Source organism: Caretta caretta, chromosome 7, assembly GCF_965140235.1.
Source record: "Caretta caretta isolate rCarCar2 chromosome 7, rCarCar1.hap1, whole genome shotgun sequence".
Classification (NCBI taxonomy): Eukaryota; Metazoa; Chordata; order Testudines; family Cheloniidae; genus Caretta; species Caretta caretta.
This window is the reverse complement of record NC_134212.1, coordinates 18,749,477-18,770,110: the sequence shown is the minus strand read 5'-3', so window position 1 is coordinate 18,770,110 and position 20,634 is coordinate 18,749,477. Positions and strand designations below refer to the sequence as shown.

General features: G+C 43.5%; 1 protein-coding gene across 5 annotated transcripts in view; it reads left to right on the top strand.

Moving 5' to 3' along the window:
• SRGAP3 (SLIT-ROBO Rho GTPase activating protein 3) overlaps positions 1-20,634 on the top strand; it is a 226,838-nt gene that overhangs the window by 5,651 nt on the left and 200,553 nt on the right. For 3 of the 5 annotated variants that reach the window (XM_048858315.2, XM_048858313.2, XM_048858311.2), the window contains exon 2: positions 20,198-20,325. The exons of the other annotated variants lie outside the window; for them this stretch is intronic. In XM_048858315.2, the coding sequence (XP_048714272.1) occupies positions 20,235-20,325 (91 nt within the window). In that variant the 5' untranslated portion in view covers positions 20,198-20,234. The remainder of the gene's footprint in view (positions 1-20,197; positions 20,326-20,634) is intronic. 5 annotated transcript variants of the gene reach the window in all.

Here is a 20,634-nt window from a genome sequence, read left to right as displayed (position 1 = left end):
GGCTAGAAACAGCAACCCCTCTTGGAGAAGAGACCACCATGTGATTATATATGGTATCTCAAAAATCAGAACGGTTTACTTCCAAAAACAAAACCCATGATTCCAGACAGGTCATTGCATGTTGCATGCATGTTAATGTGCGTGGATGTTGCTGCTAACAGCAGTCATTTTAGTAGGCTAGATGCATATCATGGAAGCTGCCTTTAGCGGAGATGAGAGAAAGGGACGAATATTAAAACACTAAAATTGACTTGGTGGGGAAAATATGTGATCTAAACATCGCAACACAATACATCAGGGAAAAGCTAGGTGCAATAAAGAAAAACAAAAATGCTTACCAGAAAAAAAAATCACCGGCATACTGAAAGAGATAGAGAGGTTGGAGAAACACAATGAATTTTAACAGTAACCCTAGCTAGCAATAGTAGAAACAATGTAGATGAAAGCCAAACTGTACTTCCAGTGAGGTTACTAGGGAATTTTGCCTTTGATTTCAATGAGAGTGGGTTCAAATCCAAAGCTTTCTAAGGTGTGCAGTTAGTTGAAGAGGAACTGAAAGAATAAAAGATCGGAATAGGTGTGGAAGTGACGCAAGATGTAAACAAACTGGAAAGAGCTCAGAGAAGAGGGACAAATGGTTAGTGTGCTGGCTGGTTTGATTTGAGGAAAGATTAAAAGAGCTGAATGCCAACTAAAGGGAGCATGGGGGGATGTGATCATATTTCTAACTAGAAGGTAATAAAGCTCTGAAATAAGCTCCCCCCCATTTCCCTCTACCCCCACAGGGGTTGTGGAATCCCTCATCACCAGAGGTTTTTAACAACAGGTTGGATATCAAGGATGGTCTAGGTTTACTTGGTCCTTTCTCAGTCTGCGGCCTGCACTTGATGACTTGTCCAGGTCCCTTCCGCCCTTCATTTCTGTGATTTCGGTCTACAAATACCTGACGGGTAATAAACACAGAGGATGGAGAGGAATTATTTAATGGAGTTTGAGATGGTTGAACTATGGATAATGGGAGGAAACAAAGGAAAAAGAGCATTTAGGCTGAATATCAGGAACCTTTTCCTGACAGTGAGATTTCAGTTGTCCAAAGCCCCACTACTGTGCCATTTCAAAAATAGACTGGACAGAACACTAGATAATATACTGAACTGTGTGTGCGGTCTGACGAACTGAGCTCTGCCTCGATTTTGGTCTTGAGCAATTTGCTTGCAGTGACTATCAGCTCTGCCCAGTCTCCAAATAAGGAATATGCATCACTTATGTCCCATTTGAGGCTGAAATGGGATTAAAGTGATATGTAGTCCTTGGATGCAGGGTGATTTTTCACCCCTAATGTCTGTGTGTGGCTGGCTGTCTCTCTCTGGAGAATGAGGATAGTTATATTTACTTACCTCATGGTGGAAAGGGGGTGGTTGTGAAGATTAGTCAATACTTGTTCCACACTGTTGAAGGTATAAGGTAGTTATATGCATATACAGATAGGTATGTTACTAGTAACATTATTATTAGTGGGGGTGATGCAGGGGGTTAGGACTAGGTGACCTAAAAGCTCTTTTCCATTAGTAATGTCTATGCAGTTGGATAAAATGGACATACTGGATGATAATATATGGCTTGTATTTCTATGATGCCCATAGCTGAAGGGTCCCAGTCTGTTGGGGAAATTGCTCTTAGATCCTTAGGGCTCTCTTGTTTGGGGTGTCTCGCCTCTCTTGTTTTCTGTGCAAGAAGAGGCATAATCTGTAGTGCTTTCAGTATGCTGATGAAACTCAGCTTTGTCCATATCTCGACTGGTTCAGGAGAAGCAGTGGGGTCCTTTACCTAGTGTCATCTGAAGACCTGGAGCATGGCTGAGAGTGAGCTGTCAGTAGCTCGATCCAGATAAAATGGATATGATGCTGTTAGGCTGGGAGAATACAAAGATACAGCAGAGATTACATTGACCCCCCATGACTGATGGTGTGTGCCTGCTGGGTATTGCCAAGGTTCATAATTTGTGTGTCTAGTTAGACAGACAGCTGCTGCTGAACAATAAAGTAGCAGTTGTGGCCAGGGTGGCACACTTCCATCTGCACTTGGCTGGAAAGCTTTGGGCTCCTCCCTTCAGATCTCACTACCCTTGTCCATACTTTTTGTCATTTCACGATTAGACACCGCAATGACGTTGCATCTTAAATCTCCTTGGCAGGTGAAACCATCTGGATGAGGGGAATGTCTTAGCAAGAGCATGACACAGCACTCACTGATCTGCACTGCTTTGCCATTTGACTTCTGGCTAGGACTTAAGATGTTGGTTTTGATCTGAAAAGCCTAAATGGCCTGGAACTCTCCCTACCTGAATGACCACCTCTCTCCATGTGCCCCAGTGCCCCAGCTATAATCCACAGAGACATTCAAGCTAGAACTCCCTCCATATACAAGAGAGCGGTCTGCATGTTCTCCATGAGGTGCTCTCACGGGGGCCGCTTGACTATGGAATTTACTCCCAGCTCGTTCAAAATAAGCAGACTTTGTTGAGCTCTTGGAGAGGAAGGGAGGGTAGAGAAAATAGGAGAGGGTGTGTGGCTGAATGGGGTATTGGTTAGTTTGTGATTGCTTGGTTCCCACTGGGTATCATTAAGGAGGGGGTGAGGCTGATTTGGAGGCTCTGTTATGATGTGTATATGATCATCAGTGATGGCAGGGCACGTAGGGCTATGGATAGGTGCCCTTTTATTTTAGAAATAAATAAATAAATTCTGTTTGTCTGCCTTTTGTCAGGCCTTGCTGTCCATAATGGTCTGTATCTGCTTTCAGGACCTTTCTTTCTCACCTCTCTGGAACGCTCATCACTACTGCCAGGCCATTTTCTCTCTTTGTGTCCTCTGCTGTCAGTTAATGGGTCTGAGGCCCTTACTTTTTACATTCTGCTGCTGCCCTACATCCCTTTTCAGTTGCCAGAATATGAGAGATGGGCCTAGAAATAGCGCCAGGAAGCTTCTGCTGGTATTCTTCAGACTTGTTTTCTGGATACACATTTCAGGATGCAAGCTTTCTTCTTTGCATTTCCCAGATTTTTCAGAGGCAAGAATGGATGCATTAAAAATAAATGCTAATCAAGCTATAGGCGCATATTTATTACATTCCTGTTAAAGCTACTTGTACAATACAGGAGATCCTCCGATGCACAGTTTAAAATGAGCATTTTCAGACATAAAATTTTAATTGGTCTGTCTGGCCAGAAAGATAAATAAATGTCTCTTCAGCCTCATTACTGTCAAATGAATGATTTGTTGTTTTAAATGTGGCAAAACTAACTACTTTTAATTATATAAATGCAAACGTGGATGATTCAGTGTTATAAATCTTGCAGGGAATTAGGCATCCTGGTGATAGCACTGTTTAATTTGAAACTGCTTGCTGGGGCTTCTGCTAACCCTGGCAAAATACAGGTCACTGTTGAAGCTGAGACCCCACAATGCTCTTTCATCTCCTTGTTCTGCTGTCTGTCTGGAAGCTGAAGAGCATCCTCCTTGACCCATGGCTATGGGAGATCTCTTTTCACTGGTGGCTTTGGCTCCATTGTGGAAGAATTGCTTGGGGCTCATCTCTTGTACGTTGAGGGCTCTTAACAATTACTATATGAATTGGGGGTAAAACAAGCATTTTAGTGGCATTAGCACATGAAAGTGATTTCTGTGTGAAGAGGGCCTGCAGAATCCAGGGCCGCCAAGAACCAAAGCATCCTCTTAATTTTCACTGGAGAACTGCACTTAAATTTTACATTGTAGCAGCTAATCCCTTCCCACTGGTCCCACTTTGCTCAGGAAATGTAGAGTATTTCGATATGAAAAGATTCTCAGTGTCAGCAGCCATAGTTGAGAAATGGCACGTTGCCCTAAACCCAGCACCTGCTCAGAAGACCAGGCCTAAATTCATCCTGCCAAACTCTGGCATGTTAATGTGTATGGATACCACCATCCTATTGCCAAACCTGACTTTGGGTGTTGTAGATACTCCGGCTGCAATTTGTACTGATTTGTAAACTAAAGTGAAATGGGAAGGGGCCAACAATTGTCTGCCTGGATGGAACCAAGAGATCTCACATGGTGAGCTTCTCTGATGTGACTGAATGAAAGTTTGCTCCCTCATATAGGCTGGTGGGAACTATTTTATTTATGGGGCCAAATTCTGCTTTTGGATACACATATGCAATTCCCATTGATTTAACTGCCTTATGTTACCAATTTTGCTGTAAAATCTAAGGGCCACAGCCCCCATTGGCCTGGGACAGTGAACCGCGACCAGTGGGAGCTGTGATTGGCTGAACCTGTGGACGTGGCAGGTAAACGAACTGGCCCAGCTCACCGGGGGGCTTACCCTGGTGGATCGCAGGCCAAAGGTTGCCGATCCCCGGTATATAGGATCCTTTGACTTCAAGAGAGCTTTGCTGATGTGTACCAGCTGAGACCCAGGCCCTGAGTCTGGTGTGAGAGCAGACTTTGTGAATCCGATCCAGGTTGTGAGGCCTGGCATTCAGACATCAAAATGGACAAACAGTGTCTCCTTTTCAGTTAATACTTTTTCTTGTGGGGTGTGGATTATTATATTTTTTAATCTAGGTCTGATGACTTGGTCCAGGCACATGGGTTTTGCATGAGAGAAAAATCTACCGACTGAGAAGGCTGTGTGTGCAGAGCAAAGCACTGCTCAGGAGACTGAGAGAGAGTGGTGCACTTCTGTGATTATAATAAAGATTAATTGATGCTCTCTAATGGAAGCAAATTGAATCTATCAAAGATGCTTCCTGTTAAACTAACATCTAGAACACTTGTGCATGAACACTTGTGCCATGATGAGGTTCAATAAGGATAAGTGCAGGGTCCTGCACTTAGGACGGAAGAACCCAATGCACAGCTACAGACTAGGGATCGAATGGCTAGGTAGCAGTTCTGCGGAAAAGGACCTAGGGGTGACAGTGGACGAGAAGCTGGATATGAGTCAGCAGTGTGCCCTTGTTGCCAAGAAGGCCAATGGCATTTTGGGATGTATAAGTAGGGGCATAGCGAGCAGATCGAGGGACGTGATCGTTCCCCTCTATTCGACATTGGTGAGGCCTCATCTGGAGTACTGTGTCCAGTTTTGGGCCCCACACTACAAGAAGGATGTGGATAAATTGGAGAGAGTCCAGCGAAGGGCAACAAAAATGATTAGGGGTCTGGAACACATGAGTTATGAGGAGAGGCTGAGGGAGCTGGGATTGTTTAGCCTGCAGAAGAGAAGAATGAGGGGGGATTTGATAGCTGCTTTCAACTACCTGAAAGGGGGTTCCAAAGAGGATGGCTCTAGACTGTTCTCAATGGTAGCAGATGACAAAACGAGGAGTAATGGTCTCAAGTTGCAGTGGGGGAGGTTTAGATTGGATATTCGGAAAAACTTTTTCACTAAGAGGGTGGTGAAACACTGGAATGCGTTACCTAGGGAGGTGGTAGAATCTCCTTCCTTAGAGGTTTTTAAGGTCAGGCTTGACAAAGCCCTGGCTGGGATGATTTAACTGGGAATTGGTCCTGCTTCGAGCAGGGGGTTGGACTAGATGACCTTCTGGGGTCCCTTCCAACCCTGATATTCTATGATTCTATGAAGGCCAGGATAGTTCAACTAAATCAGCAAGTTCTTGGAAACAATTGACCATCAGAAGCCATTTATGTTTATCTTCAGGATAGAGGCTAAATGGACACCCAGTGAAATACCCTTGGAGCGGGCTTCTTTCGTTTAGCCATTGGGAGGAGTTGGACAGGGCAGCTGGCATCCTACAGGAAACGACGGGAAGAGTAGTGCGTGTGCGCATGCGGGAGAGTTTGTGGGAGAGTGGGCTTTGGGAACAAAACTGTGCATGTTTCATCTTGTTGCCAACGGGGTGCTGTTTGCACAGGGGCATGGAGTGTTTGTCTCAGAACCACGTTATTCAGTTGTCTTGTAGACCAGTGGTTTTCCACCTGTGGTCCACAGACCCCTGGGGGTCCGCACAGTCTGTCAGATTTCCAAAGGGGTCTGCACCTCCACTCAAAATTTTTTAGGGGTCTGCAAATGGCAAAAAGGTTGAAAACCACGGTGATAGGCTAACCTGAGGCATAGTCTAAGGCTCCCCTGCACAGCAACTCTTATTTGGCCAGGACACCCTGGGTTATAGGCAAGATCATGTCCTCACCACGGTTCAGTTTGCCTGCGTGTGATGGGATCAAGCCCCGATTCAGCCATGACTGTAATACAGTTATAAAAGTTTGGCCCAATGAGCACAGGGAAGACCCAAAAAGTATTATAACACGGCCCAGTCACTACCATGTTATACACGGTGACCAGTAAATTTTGCTAAGCCATCATGGCTCAGACTTCAAAAAATGGGAGCCTAAAGTTAATCTCCTTAAGGCCATATTTAGGCTTTTGGCTAAGAGGCCTGATTTTCAAGAGGGCAAAGCACTCCACTGGGAGCTGCTGGGTGCCAGGATGCCTGCCTGTACCTGATTTCCAAAAGGTTGCGACTTAATTTATTTGTGGAAAAAAAATTGCTGTTTTTTAAAACACCTCCTGCCTATCATATGTATTTCTTTAGTTCTTTCCATTCCAGGATCGTCAGACACTTCACAAACGATAGTGAATGAAGCCTCCCATATTGCTGTAAGGTTGGGAAGTGTTACCTTCATTTTCACAGATGAAGAAACCGAGGCACAGAAATAGGTTAAGTGACTCGCCTGGGGGCACACGAGTCTGCTATGGAGCTGAGACAGAACTCGGCTCTCCTGACTCCCAGTCCTGTGCTTCAGCCTTTGCTGTGACATGCAGTGCATTTGTGCTGGTTGGCTCTGGGTGCCATATTTGAGGTCGTGATGCTCTTCAGCCCGTGATGAAGGAGAAAGAAACCAAAGCCACACAGAGGTTTAAAATGGAATGCCACCAAATTCAAAGCCCGTTAGTATAACCTTACCGGCCAGAGTAATGGCAGAGGCAGTATTTGAACAGAACTGTACTTTAATCCCTTGGGTGCATATGGAAGCATTTTGTTAAGACCGAAGCAGCTACTTCTCCAGCTGATGACCCTGAGGGAGTGCCTGCTGACGGATGCTGACTCAGTGGTCTTTCCTTCTCAACCCTTCCTTCCCCATTGAGCTGTTAAAGCAATGAAAGGTTCCTATTTTCATATTCCTCAGCCCCTGCTGCATAGCTGTGAGGTAGAAGATTCCCCCGCCCAAGACTCAAAAAAGGCCAGGATTTTGTTTTCCCCTCAGGTAAAAATCCAAGTGCTCCTATTTACTACAATATGCAGTTTAAATCACCACAAGCATTTCTTTCTCTAGCTTGCCTTTAAACTTGGACTTGAAGGTTTTGCTTTGCTCTAGGTTGAGAAGCTTTTTGTCCCTGAGCTGAGGGACTGTAGTTAGGAGTGGTACACCACAAATATATAACCAGTGTAATCTGTGTATAGACATGCATTGATCCCTGTGGGGCTCTGAGCTGGCCTTAAACCCAGCAGGTCCAATTCTCCCCATGTTGATTTCAGTGGGAGTTTCTTGGACCCTGGCCCAAGAAATGCAGGTTACTGCTTGTGATACCAGGGAAACCAACCCGATTTCCCTCTCTGATGCTTGGGCAGGAGAGAGAAGCTACTGTGTTCTAGGTTCTGTTTCCTACCCTCTGCAGTACTGGGATCCTGATCTGACCTTTTCTCCCACCCCTGCTCCCCTTCCCAGAGCTTGCGGCCGGGCATGTCATAAGACCAGTCCTAACGAGATTTGATCTGCCTGAAAACAGATTCTGTTTACAAAGTCCTGGTTTTCCAGATCTGGGAGGGTTTCACTGGCTTGCTAGTTGTTCTAAACCTGCCTACCCTTTGTGTCTATGCTGTGAGGTGGCTGAAGCTGAAGTGTCTGGGGCAATCTGTTCCCTTTGAGGCACTGCAGGGATAAACCCTTGATTACAAGGGTAGTAACTCTCATTTTGCAGTCGTGTATTTTCTGCTGGGAAGGTTGGAAAAAGAAGGGCAAATACCCGGGCTTAATTTTTTTTTTCTTTTTCAAAATCCCGTTCTGTTTATGCTCTGGGCTTTGCCCTAGTATTCTTGCAGCCTGCCTTTGCTTGGTTCACTTGTGGTGGCGAATAGAAGGATGGGGTGGGTGAGTTGAGGCAGGGATGTGTAGTGCATATGAGTTTGGATGTTGGTTGGATCATTCTCTTAAGCTGATTATTAGCCTTGTGACTGGTTCTACTCAACTGGCGTCAGCAGTAATGGGAAAAGTGGGAACAGCCCACTTCAGGGCAAGGGCATGTGAGAGACATGTAAGTCTGAGAGAGGGTGTGGCTTTCAGGGTGTAGGATCAGATCTTCCTGCCCATTGGTCTGAGTCACGATTTTTTTCTCACCAGGATGAATTTCCATCTTATCTGCTAAATTAACAAATATAAAATACTGAATCCAGTCTGAACTGATCTGAACAGCGTTGTGGCTGTGGGAGGAGGTGTTTCTCTGGCTGGGTTTTGCTCCAGTTTGCTAAGGGATGTTGGGTGTGTAATATTTAATTTGATTTATAATAAAAATTCCAAGATCCCTATGCCTCCTATGCCCTATTCACTTGGATGGAAATGAGGGAGGTGGGGGGGGGGGGGCGGATTTGTTTCATCACCTGTGAGCTGGGCCCTTGCTGCAGGTAGCTGGAGGAGACCAGCCAGGAGGATTTGGGCCATTATTCGTGAGGTTTGTTAACTCTGTCACGTGGGGAGCTGCCCTCATGGGAGGGGTGGTAAAGCCCTTCCCAAAATACCATAATTTAATGCTGACAGCTTCTCTGTCTGTTAGGGGTCTATTCAGTCTCTGGTGCCTTATTCTCTCCCAGCCCGGTTTCAGACACGTCTGTGGTATTGTTTCCCTTCACCTATCCACTAGAGGTAAGTGTCCACGGTAACCTTTTATTGGACTGGTACCAGTGACTGACTGTGGTGCTCTGTTGACTCTCCTGTGGAGCCTTGTAGGAACGAATGGAGAAGGCCTTCACCGGGTGTATTTCTTCCCCTCTGACAGGTTCTAGTCTCCCTATGACTTCTTGCAGAAGATGGGGGAGACAGGAGCACTTTAGCATGCAGTATCCTCATGAGTATATGGCTAAGCCACTGATCCACAGCTTCTTTTCTCTTAAATCCATATGTTATAGTCCCATTTGGTTTCCTGGCCTCAGGCAGAGGTACTGTATGGATCAGGATGACAGTGGCGTAGGTTCAGTCTGGGTAAGACAGAAGTGTTGCTGATAAGCAGGAGAAAGCCCCTAGAGAAAACCAGCTCAGGCTCTGACACACCAGCAATTAAAGGTGCAAATGTCCAGATTTTGCTGGTGCAGTTGAATGGTTGAGTGTCTCGCTCACTTTGGCACCATCAATGCTCCTGGGTTCTCTGGCGGAGCCCCTAGCTAATGCTGCCATTTCTACATTAGGCTCCAAAGAGACTGCAACGGTTTGTTTTTTACTCTGATTTGAACCCTCGCTACACTGACCAACACCTTGTGTATGTTCTTGGCTAGTTTCAGAGTAACAGCCGTGTTAGTCTGTATTCGCAAAAAGAATGAGGAGTACTTGTGGTACCTTAGAGACTAACCAATTTATTTGAGCATAAGCTTTCGTGAGCTACAGCTCACTTCCTCGGATGCATTGGATGAAGTGAGCTGTAGCTCACGAAAGCTTATGCTCAAATAAATTGGTTAGTCTCTAAGGTGCCACAAGTACTCCTTTTCTTTTTGTTCTTGGCTAGATAACTGTAGTGTGCTCTGCTTGGGGCTATTCTTAGAAAAAAGCTGAAGCTTCATAGAGCGTGGAATGGAGCAACTTCTCCCTTGAGTCAATCCAATTGTTATGAATGGATCCCACTAGCGCCCATTGCTCCTGCGCTTCCTCCTTGTTTAGTCGGAGCACAGGTCACTATGATCTATCCAGCCAAAATAGCCTAGGCCCCAGCTGTCTACTCCCTGTATGTGCCCTCTTGCTGCAGCTACGGTCAGCTAGGTGGCTTTTGCAGCAAGTTCCTGGCTCTGCAGCACTGGTAGCAGGTGGTCCTCAGCAGAAGCCCCATCATGGTGCTGGGAACTGCTCACACTGGTGGTCTTCAGGAGCTGGGGTTTGGCAGCCTCAGGAAGCAGCACCTCGACCAGACCTTTCATAGTCCTGGAACTCGGTGCTCCAGCAGGCTGCTATTTTAATGTTGGTAAATCTAGTTTTCTTTCTGCCTCTTTCTTCTGCCTGGTGCCTGGGTGCTGAGGCAATGGGCCCCATTCATCAATCTTTTTAAATAAATTCCTCTTGTAACATTTATCCAAGGGCTGTCGCTAGTCCTGATTCCAGGTGAAGAATTTTTAGGGCCTGTAAGAGTCCAACACCAAATACTCTTACTGTGTTGAACTGATATTGATAGGCTCCTGCAAGGGATAATATTTTAAGTGCTCTGTGCATGGTTTCAGCATTTGTCAAGAGCAGAAGTTACTCTCCCACTCCCTTGGCCTGTTGAAGGGGAAAAGGGAAAAAAAAAACCTTGAGCTGTTAATTTCCCCTCCCGCCCGAATTTGGCTTTGTCTCAGTAGCTGTTTGTTAAACTACCACCCACAGCAGCACAGCAATCGCCTCCTGAAATGCATTTACCAAGCTTTTAAGAGGCATTTGTGCTCCTGACATGTGGCCAGTGACTGAGCAGTTCAAATAAGTAACACATGGCTTCAGTTCAGAGCTGAAGAAAGAAGTTGTTACATGTTGGATTCATGTTGCAAACTGCCAGGCTCTAGTAAATATGGCACACAGTAATTTCCCCTTTCTTACAGCCTGGCTGACTGTTTTAATCCTGAATTCTGATTTAATTCTGCCGTGCTTTTGTTTAGCCACCAGCAAAATCATCCTGTTTGAAGAAGAGTATTCCTTACTAAGCATTATTGTGCTGTCTCCCTCCCACCGCCATTGCACCCCATGTATTATGTTATTGGCATGTATCATACCAGCTAACAAGGTAGGAAATGGAAATGAGTAAACCGTGGTAATTTAAGGAGCATTAGTAGTAGCAATATCTCATATTTATTACTTCTTTAAGGATTCCAAAGTGCTTTGCAAACTATGGGTCTCATTAGCAGCCCAGACTTAACTGGGACTCCCTTTTTTGCACTTGCTGCATTGCAGGTGAAATTTTGCGCCTACAGTTATTTATGGGTGCAGTTTAAGATGTTCAGATATGCCTTAGGTATGTGCTGGTATCTCTCCAACCCAGAGGCAGCTGCATTTCAGAGGCGAGGGCAGAGAGTAGTAGCTGCTTAACAGCACCTTCCAACACTACACAGTAGTCTAGACAGGAAGTGAAGAAGAATATTGTAGCTAAATGAAAGGACAGGAGTAATTAACATAGTTAAAATGTAATCCCCCAGATTGGACTTTGTCCAGTACAATGAGGCTAACTGTGACACTGCACCCTGTATTCTTCATAGTGATATTATTATGATATAATTATAGCATAATTATAATGTATTTTATGCAAGACTGGTCGTGTAAGGTGTCATTGGAAAAGTTATGATTTGCTGAATGTGATTATTCTATTTGTATGCATGTATCATTTTTGTATCGGAAGTCATAAATACTGTGTAACCATACTTCAAAAGTAGTTACACCTGGGTAACGCCCACTAGTCAAGATGCTTTCAGTCTAGATAGCTGGTTGGGAAGGGCCTATTCAGGGCAATGAACCATTAGGGAAAACAGTGGGCCTCAGGAGAAGCTTATCTCCCACCTGGTGAGCCTTCCTGAGAACATTTCAGACAGGCTGTCAGTAATGGCTGCTATGAGTCTACAAGGATTTGTGACCAGACCACATGATTCTGGACACCATCTTGAAATGTCAGTATTTTTCCTCAAAACCGGCCTGGGAACCAAGTTTTGAAACAAAGCGTTCCTGCCATATGCTAAAGCTATATCAGCCAGGGAGTGACATCATTGGTTGTTCTTCACTCCCTCAGATGTTTCCTGGAGTCTTCTTGTGTGGGAACAAAGACTGTGCTGGACCCAGGCTAAAGGAATTTCTAGCCTGTGTATGAAGACCTGAGAAACCCAAGCTGTAAAACTAATGCAGCTTGTGCCTTTAAGAATCTACAAGTCTGCCTGTATCATCAGTTTGGATATGAATTAGCAGATTCTCACCATATCTATCTAGTATGTTAAGCTTAGTTTGTGTTTTTGTTTATTTGCTAGATAATCTGCTTTGATCTGTTTGCTATCCCTTATCACTTATTAACTACAAAAGATAGATTTTTAAATTTGTTTTATGTTTTAATCTAAACCAGTGAGTTTGGAATGAAGTGTGTGGGAATCTTAGCTCAGAGGGGGTATTGCATATTCCTCTCCACGATTGGGGTGTGTGTGAACTCTGAGCGTACGCTGTATAGTTCCCTGTGCAGCGCAAGGAGGTATAATTTTGGGTTTATGCTCCAGAGGGGGTGTGTGCCTGAGGAGCTGAGAGTTACCTTGGCTTTAGCCTTGCTACTGCACGAACCAACAGCATGGTGTGAGAGAGAGCCCAGGTTGGTGGGTCAGAGGGCTCAGTGGTACCCCAGTTGCAGGTGGCTCCCCAAGGGGAACCCATCATACCTACCCATGTGAAAGTGTTATGGATCTTTAATTACCAGAAGCAGTCAGGACCTTGGCTTTACAGTTCATCTTAAACATGGTATCTCCAGCAATTCAGCAGCTCTCGAACACCATGATGGGGAATATCTGGCCTTTGATTTTATATATATGGCAGTCACTATATGATCCAAGTATTTATCAGGATTCATCAACAAGAGAAAGGGATGGCAAGAACACCTACAAATAATTCTAACGGATACATTGCATGATGGGGAGAAAGCCTGACTTGAATAATTCCTCTCCTTTGAGAATTAAAGGGATGGAAGGATCTGTAATGTGAGAATTCCATTGCAGTAATAGTGTGTTAATACAGTGGCTCTCAACCTTTCCAGACTACTGTACCTCTTTCAGTGGCCTGTTTTTGTCTTGCATACCCCCCAAGTTATATATCACTTAAATTACTTGCTTACAAAATCAAATATAAAAATTCAGAAATATCACTGCACACTATTACTGAAAAAAATGCTGACTTTCTCATTTTTACCATATAATTATGAAATAAATCAATTGGGATATAAATATTGTACTTACTGACAGAGCAGTGTAAACAAGTCATTGTATGAAATTTTAGTTTGTACTGACTTCGTTAGTGCTTTTTATGTAGCCTGTTGTAAAACTAGGCAACTATCGAGATAAGTTGATGTACCCCCTGGAATACACCCCCCCGATTGAGAACCACTGTGTTAATGTATCAGAAGTGAATATAAGAAAATGAGATCAAGGAATCAGGAGAAAGAAACAGCAGGAGAGACTGGCTTTGAAAACTCTTTGCTTGTTGTATTTAAATAAAAGGCTGTTGTAGAACTATTTTAATGTGCCCTGCCTCCTTGCATTACAGCGGTTAATAGCTTTTTGCAGTGTTTCTGTAGCTGTGTTCATCCCAGGATATGAGAGAGACAAGGTGGGTGAGGTAATATCTTCTATTGGATCAACTTCTGTTGGTGAGAGAGACAAGCTTTCGAGCTTACACAGAGCTCTTCTTCATGCCATTAGCTGTATTAAAGCATTCCCTCCCACAGCTAGGGAGTCCAAGCCAGAATTTAGGCAAAATCCTATGTGAAAATATTAAGTAGCACAGACTGCTCTAGCCTGGGAGCTATGAGAGAACTGTAGGGTTTATCTGTGTCCGGCAGCCTCAGTAAAGAATCTTTTTTTATAGTCACCATCCCTACAATATCCAGGAAGGAGGAGTTTGCTCTCCCTCCCTGGTTTCACCTTTTTTGGGGGGGCGGGGGAGCTGTCATGCATGTGGTGAGGATTTTCAGTCACAAATGGCAACCTTCTCCACAAAGCAGCTCTGCGTGGGTTTGCTCTGCACTGCAGTATGAAAGCTGTACAAGTTTGGCAGACCTACCTAGCTTGAAAGGTGCAGTGTACCTATGGGAGCTGCACTTCAGAAGAAAAAATATTCCTCCATAAAACCATTATTAAGCTCTATCAGAATACCGAAGTATTAGAATCGCTACTTTGAGTGAGCTTTGATTTTAAAATAGTGGTTTGATCGCATGGTGCTTTCAGTGACTCCCCACCGCCGTTCCTCCTTTTGGAATCCAGGAAAGAATAATGCAGATTATTTAAACCCCAGTTTCAGGCTATAACTGATAGTGTATGAAACGGTTAAAGTTGATACATGGTCACATTAATATTGAAGGCAGGCAACGTGGGCCAGTGGCTAGGGCATTAGCCCTGGAGTCTTGACAGAATTACTTTGCTGCCCTGTGCCTCTCTTTCCCCCTCTGTATTATCTCCAGGCATGAATAGTATGATATAAAGACCAAAGATTGCCTTGTAGCTAAGTCTGGGGACTGGACTTGGGGAATCTGAGCTCAGTTCCTGATTCTGTCATAGATACTCTGCTTGGGCACATCCTGCATCTCTCTGCCTCAGTTCTCTGTGTGCAAAATAGAGAGAATACTTTTTGTCCTGTCTATTTGGATTGTAAGCACTTTGGGGCAGGGATTGTTTTAGGATGTCTGCTTCTGACATTATGGGCTACTGAGTGTGTTGGGGTCTCTAGGCACTACCATACTACCACTGCAGTAAGGTAGGCATTATTAGATATGTATCCAGCTCATACATTTCAAGATGTTATTTTGGTTACTACTCTACACAGCAAAGTAAAACTGAGATAGGTAGGATATCCTAATGTCATTTTGGCAATAACTTGCCAGGATAATTCTTAAATGTACATATTTTTAAAAAAAATCTTGTTAACTACTGGAATAAGAGCTACTAGCAGACCAGCATTCGGAAGAAAGAGATGGAGTTCCCTCCTTTGCCTCCCCCAGAGTAGTAACCACCTCTTGGGTCTAATATAAACTAATCAGCACAGTCTTATTCAACAGACGTTCAGGGTTGATTGAGCAGGGACACTAAACTGCTTTGTGTACTTCTCTCCTGTAGAAAGGTGGGCTGCACGAGTCTGGCTAGGGGTGAATTCCATGAAGGAGCAGAGTATGAACAGCAGTTAGGAGAGACTCTGGCGAAAAAGTGGCCTTCCTTTTCCCAGTGTCATCTATAAGAATCCTGAAGAATATTTTTAATTGATTCGTGTTTGTTTCAGTAACCAGCCAGATGCTTGGGGCTGTAATCAGTTTCTTGGCTAGAGCCTAGAATGCCTTTCTAGCGTTGTTGTGTAGGCATGCTGGTGTGTTGTAGAGATGGTCTTTGGTCCTGGACCCTGGACTGTGACTGCTTTGTTGTTACAGGGTTGCTTGTGATTTCTAGGTTACTGGCATTATTATTATTATTTTATTTATTTACTTAGGGGGAAAAAGACCACTGTGCTTCTATCAAATGCATTGCTTAATCAAGGATGACTGTATAGGAATGGATTTTTACTTTTCAGAGATGGCCACTGTTGTGGTCTCATTTGAAATTGATGGGAATATTGTCTTTTGTCTGCAGTGGGAACAGGATTTAGCCCTTGCTGTATGAGAAAACTGGCATATCTAGTGATACAAAATGCATGCATTGATACAGACAAACAGAAAATGTCTCAAAGTTCTATAGATAAATAAAGCTAAAATCTGCCACATCTCAGGTTTCTTTGGCTTGACAAGGTTGAATAAGTTATCTATGATTTGTATTGTGGTAGAGCTGAGAGGCCACGGTCGTGGATTGGGGCTCATTATGCTAAAGGCTGTACCAACATAACAAGAAGACAGTCCCTGTTTCAAAGTACTTACAGTACAGTACTAATGATTTTATGGATTAACTGACCTAACCCTGGGAAGAAGAATGTATTCAAATGACCATTTGTCATTCTATGAAAATTTAACTCAGATCTGACGCCATAATTTAATCAGACATTGAGATTATAGAAGACTCTACTATAAAGTGTTAAGGACTCACGAACACACTCTTGGCCAAATAGTTTAAAGCTTTTATGTTTGTAAAAGCTCCAGAGATAGTTTAAGATTTGCTGTCATAAAGAGAAGAACCTAATGAGGTCTCACTCAAGGTAAGACTACCTAATTTTGAAACTTTAAAAATACAGATCTGATCTGGAAACAAAAACTACCTTCATCCTGCAGAATTGCCAGTATAGGATTGATTAGAAAATGGTGATGAGAGAGAGATTTTATACAGGAGAGAACTGTTTGGGTGTGTGGGCTGTAGTGTGTCATGAGAAGCATCACTGCTTCATGGATAGAGTGCTGGACAGGGACTCAAGACACTTGGGTTCTGTTTCTGGTTCCACCACTGGGTGAGCCTGGGCAAATCACTTTACTGCTCTGTGCCTCAGTTTCCCCATCTGTAAAATGGATATAATGATACTGACTTCTTTTGTAAAGAGCTTTGAGGTCCACTAATGAAAAGTGTTATACAAGCACTAGGTGGAATTATTATTGCTATAGTGAGAGGCTGCGTTTACTCAGTCAGTAACAGACTGAGGAAGTACACCCCACCAAAAACAGAGAACGGATTTCACTCCATTTGTTAAGCCACTTTGGGCCATATTCTACTCTCAGTTTCACTAGAAATCAGTTATTCCAGTTTTATGCTATTACAACAGAGGGCAGAATTTGGCCCATTACCATTGTGGGGTTGTCTTTAAGCACATTGCAAGTAAAATGAGGAAGAAGTTCTGTTGTACAATTGTGAACAATTCGTCTCTGATCGCCTTGTATGATATTGACCTCCGTTGGAAGGAGAGAGCCTGTTTAATCAAGAAAGACCTGTTAAGTATTCTAGGAGAAGGATGCTTTGGGCAGTCAGGAAGTTGGAACCTCTGTGGCTCTTCATGAGGGTGTGTTGAATCTTCCTGAGTCACAGAGCATTGTAAGGCAGGGAACTCTCACCCTGGCCAAAAGATTTGAGAGTTTTGTTCAAGAGTTTGATTCAAATGATGACTAATGCAACAAATTATTTAAAGGCTTAATCCAGCTAATTGAAGTCAGTGGTATATCTCCCATTGACTTCAGTGAATGATGGGTCACGCCCAAATGAACACATGCCAGGATCTCTGTAGTGCATGTAATAGGAAGGGCATAATATTCAATGCAAAGACCTAGAAGATGGCAGCATTGAGAACTCCATGTTTGTTTTGTGTTGTGTTTTGTTTCCATATTGCAGGGACTGAAATAGCACTGCCCAAGATGACCTGAGACAAGTGTCTCTGGGGCAGGCAATCCATGGAATGCAGGAAGAGTCTTTTAGGAAGCCTGACTGGTAGCTCCTTCTCTAATATAAACAATACTACAGTCTGCTGGAGGTAATGGACCAAAATGCTGCTGTAATGGTATTGTGTTCAATAGTGAGATGGATTATTACTGCAGAACATTATTCTACTTTGCTTTTTAATAAGGGTTCATCTCTACACTGTATTGGTTTGACTATCTTGAGTTTTTAGTTGTAATTATGCCATGGTGAAATGTCATGCTTCAGGGCATGAGGTGATTTTTCATAGAGGTCAGGAAGGAAACTGTGGCCCAGAGAGGTGAAATGACTTAGGGCAGGTCTACACTAGAAATTTGCACTGGTGCTGCTGTAATGTGTCCGAAGACACTCTAAACCGATGCGGGAGAGCTCTCTGGTCATCTTAATAACTCTACCTCCGCAGTAGGCGGCAGCTCTGTTGGCGGCAGAAAGTCTCCCGTTGACATAGCACTGTCTACACCGGCGCTTGTGGCGGAATAACTGTGTTGCTCAGTGGTATGGATTACTCATACTCCTGAGGGATGACAAAAGTACCCTTCCTCCCTGTGCACCAGTGGTTTGGTTTGCTAATCTTGTATACTGTATTAGCCATAGAAATTGGGTGTTGCATCCACTGCGTTATCCTCCTTTGGATTTTCTCATTAAAATCCACTCTTGCCAGGAGGCCTGCAAAGCCCTCTCCACAGTTAAGCAGCAATCACTACGGCACAGTCTTCTGTTACACTCTTCCTAACATTTCCACCCCGTCTTGTGCTCCCCCCTGCCTGTTTGTCCCAAACAACTGTGGGCTCCAGTGCTCAATTTAGATTGCAAGATTGTTTTGGGCAGGGCCCCAATGTTCTGGGTTTGTACGGCCTGCAGCGCAAGGGGACTCTGATCACCACAGTGTAAATAATAAATAGTTTTTCACTCTAGAGCTTTCCTATGGCTCCAGGATGGAGAGGCAGGAAACAGAGGTTATGTTGTGTTGGAACCAGAATGACTGGGAAAGTCTAGGGGTTACTTAACATTACCCTACAGAAGTATGATGCAGGGCTGAAGAAGAGCTCTGCATAAGCTTAAAAACCGAAGTTGGACCAGTAAAAGATATTACCTCAACTGCCTTGTCTGTCTCCGGAACTATTGAGTTTAGCACAGCGAGCAGTGTTTGAATGGGGCCGAGTTGCCATGGACACCAGATCACTTCACACCTATGGGGAACAGAGCTGCCTGTCATAGCTTGGGCTGTGTTTATTTCCACCAGATATTGGTTGGTGAAAAGAAGAATTTAGTTGATAAGACTGTAAATTAGAAATAAAAGCATGAGAGAGAGAGAGCAGTGGGGAGGATGGGCTTGCTTCTTGGTTGCAAATACAATATAAGTGACCTGGAATGTACATGCAAAGATACATATACATTCAGATTACAGTGCCTCAGCATGCAGTTCTTAAAATATTAAGGGCCTGATCTCACAAGCCCTGCATGCGAGGAACTCTGGTTGGAATGGCTGAAAGTTGTGCATATGGAGGGTTTGCATAGTGGGGCCTTAACTTCTTTTACCAGTCACTCTTTAATTTGCCTTTCACTCTATTCAGTGGATGTTCTGTACGGGCACACAGAAAAATGGGGATAATTCCATGTCCTAGGCAGAACTAATTAACACATGTAAAGAACTCTGAGGTCCTTGGTTGAAAAGTAGCTACTTTACTGGGGCAAGAACAGGCGGATATAAAGTGGATGGGAGTTTTGTCATTGAATTGAATGGATGCAAGATCAGGCGCTCTACATGCACAGGATCATGATTATTATAATTATATTTTTCTACTGCTTCAGAGTCAGAGTTAAAAATCCCTGACAAATGGCTTCCATGAGTAATTTCAAAAACTGAAAACAAAACAGCAATGAAGGAAACCACAAGAATGAGTTTGACCAAATCATGTATTGAGTGAAATGAAAAACATGCTCTCAGTTGGAAGGTTCTCAAAAGCACTTTTTGTTTCTTTCAAGCCTCCCTGTCTGGGAGTATTTGGAGTGATTCACGTTTTTTTTTAAAAGGCATTTTCCAGAGCAGTGAACCTATGTTCTTGACCTACTCCTTGCTAAAATCCCTAAAGAAACAGTAAGCAAACATAATGTAAATGAAAAATGTCACGTTATAAACTCCTGAAAGTGAAACCATATTAAAAGGAGTACTTATGTAGTCGTCGCTTTTGTCCAATGGTAGGTTTAGTTGCTCAGTTGGAGAAAGAATAGTCTTTCATGTAAGAGGTAAATTCCAAATTGAGAGTGACAAGGGAGCAGAGGAGAAAACGGACACGTTGTGTGCATTTCCTTCTGATCATCTTACTCATTCTTGTACATTTTGTTGATGCAGCTTTTTAGGAAGCAGAATTGCCTTGGAAAAAGCAGCATATTCAGTTACTATCCAAAACCAACAACAACAGAAATACATTCAGATAATGTTGTAGCATGATGATATCTTTGTCAGCTGTGAGAGAAATGTGTAACAGATGGTTTATCTCTTTCCCAGGACATGGAAGAAAAGGGGATAATTTTGCAGGTCACAAAGCCAGAAAATAACTTCTTTAGGATTTTAAAAATATTTCTTAAAAGTTAAAATATTCATGAACCTTTCTTGGAGACTACTTAGCACAAATATGGAGATAAAAACATTGATGTGCAGCTTTTCATTTCCAGACCTAAGCATGCTCACAGTCCTCTCTGAAGATATAATCCAGACATTCTGACAGACTTGTGGAAAACATCCTCTTCTGTTACTTTGGAACGGAGATAATTATGTCCAAATAGCTATGAATCTTACTGCTTCGGATCTATTGTGTGCTGCATTTTCAACCACATCACCCTTCCTTCTATTCTGTCTAGTGCTGGCATAGAAAGCAGTAGTGGGCTGCCTGATGGCATGGGAGAACTTGATGTCAGGTGTTGTGGACCAGAGAGACTGAGTCAGAACTCTGTTCCCATCTTGACTGCTGACTTGTGTTGTGCTTTGGGTGAGTCAATTCATCTTTCTGTGTTCATAGTTTTTTCCACTTGATGTTTCTCACTGAAATTCTGGAAGTGCTTGGGGAGCTTCTAGATAACTTTAGATCCCTATCCTTCTTGGCTGGTAGAATCAGTTGTGGCAGATGTTGGTTTTCTTACTGGAGAAAATCAACTTTGCCCACAGGGAAGGGGAAGAGATAGCAGCATCATAGTCTGAAATTTTATGAAACCAATAGACAGTGTATGCTGTACTGTGATTTTAATGCTGTGTCTACACTTAAAATGCTGGGTTCCTGTAACGCTTCAGTGTGGACACT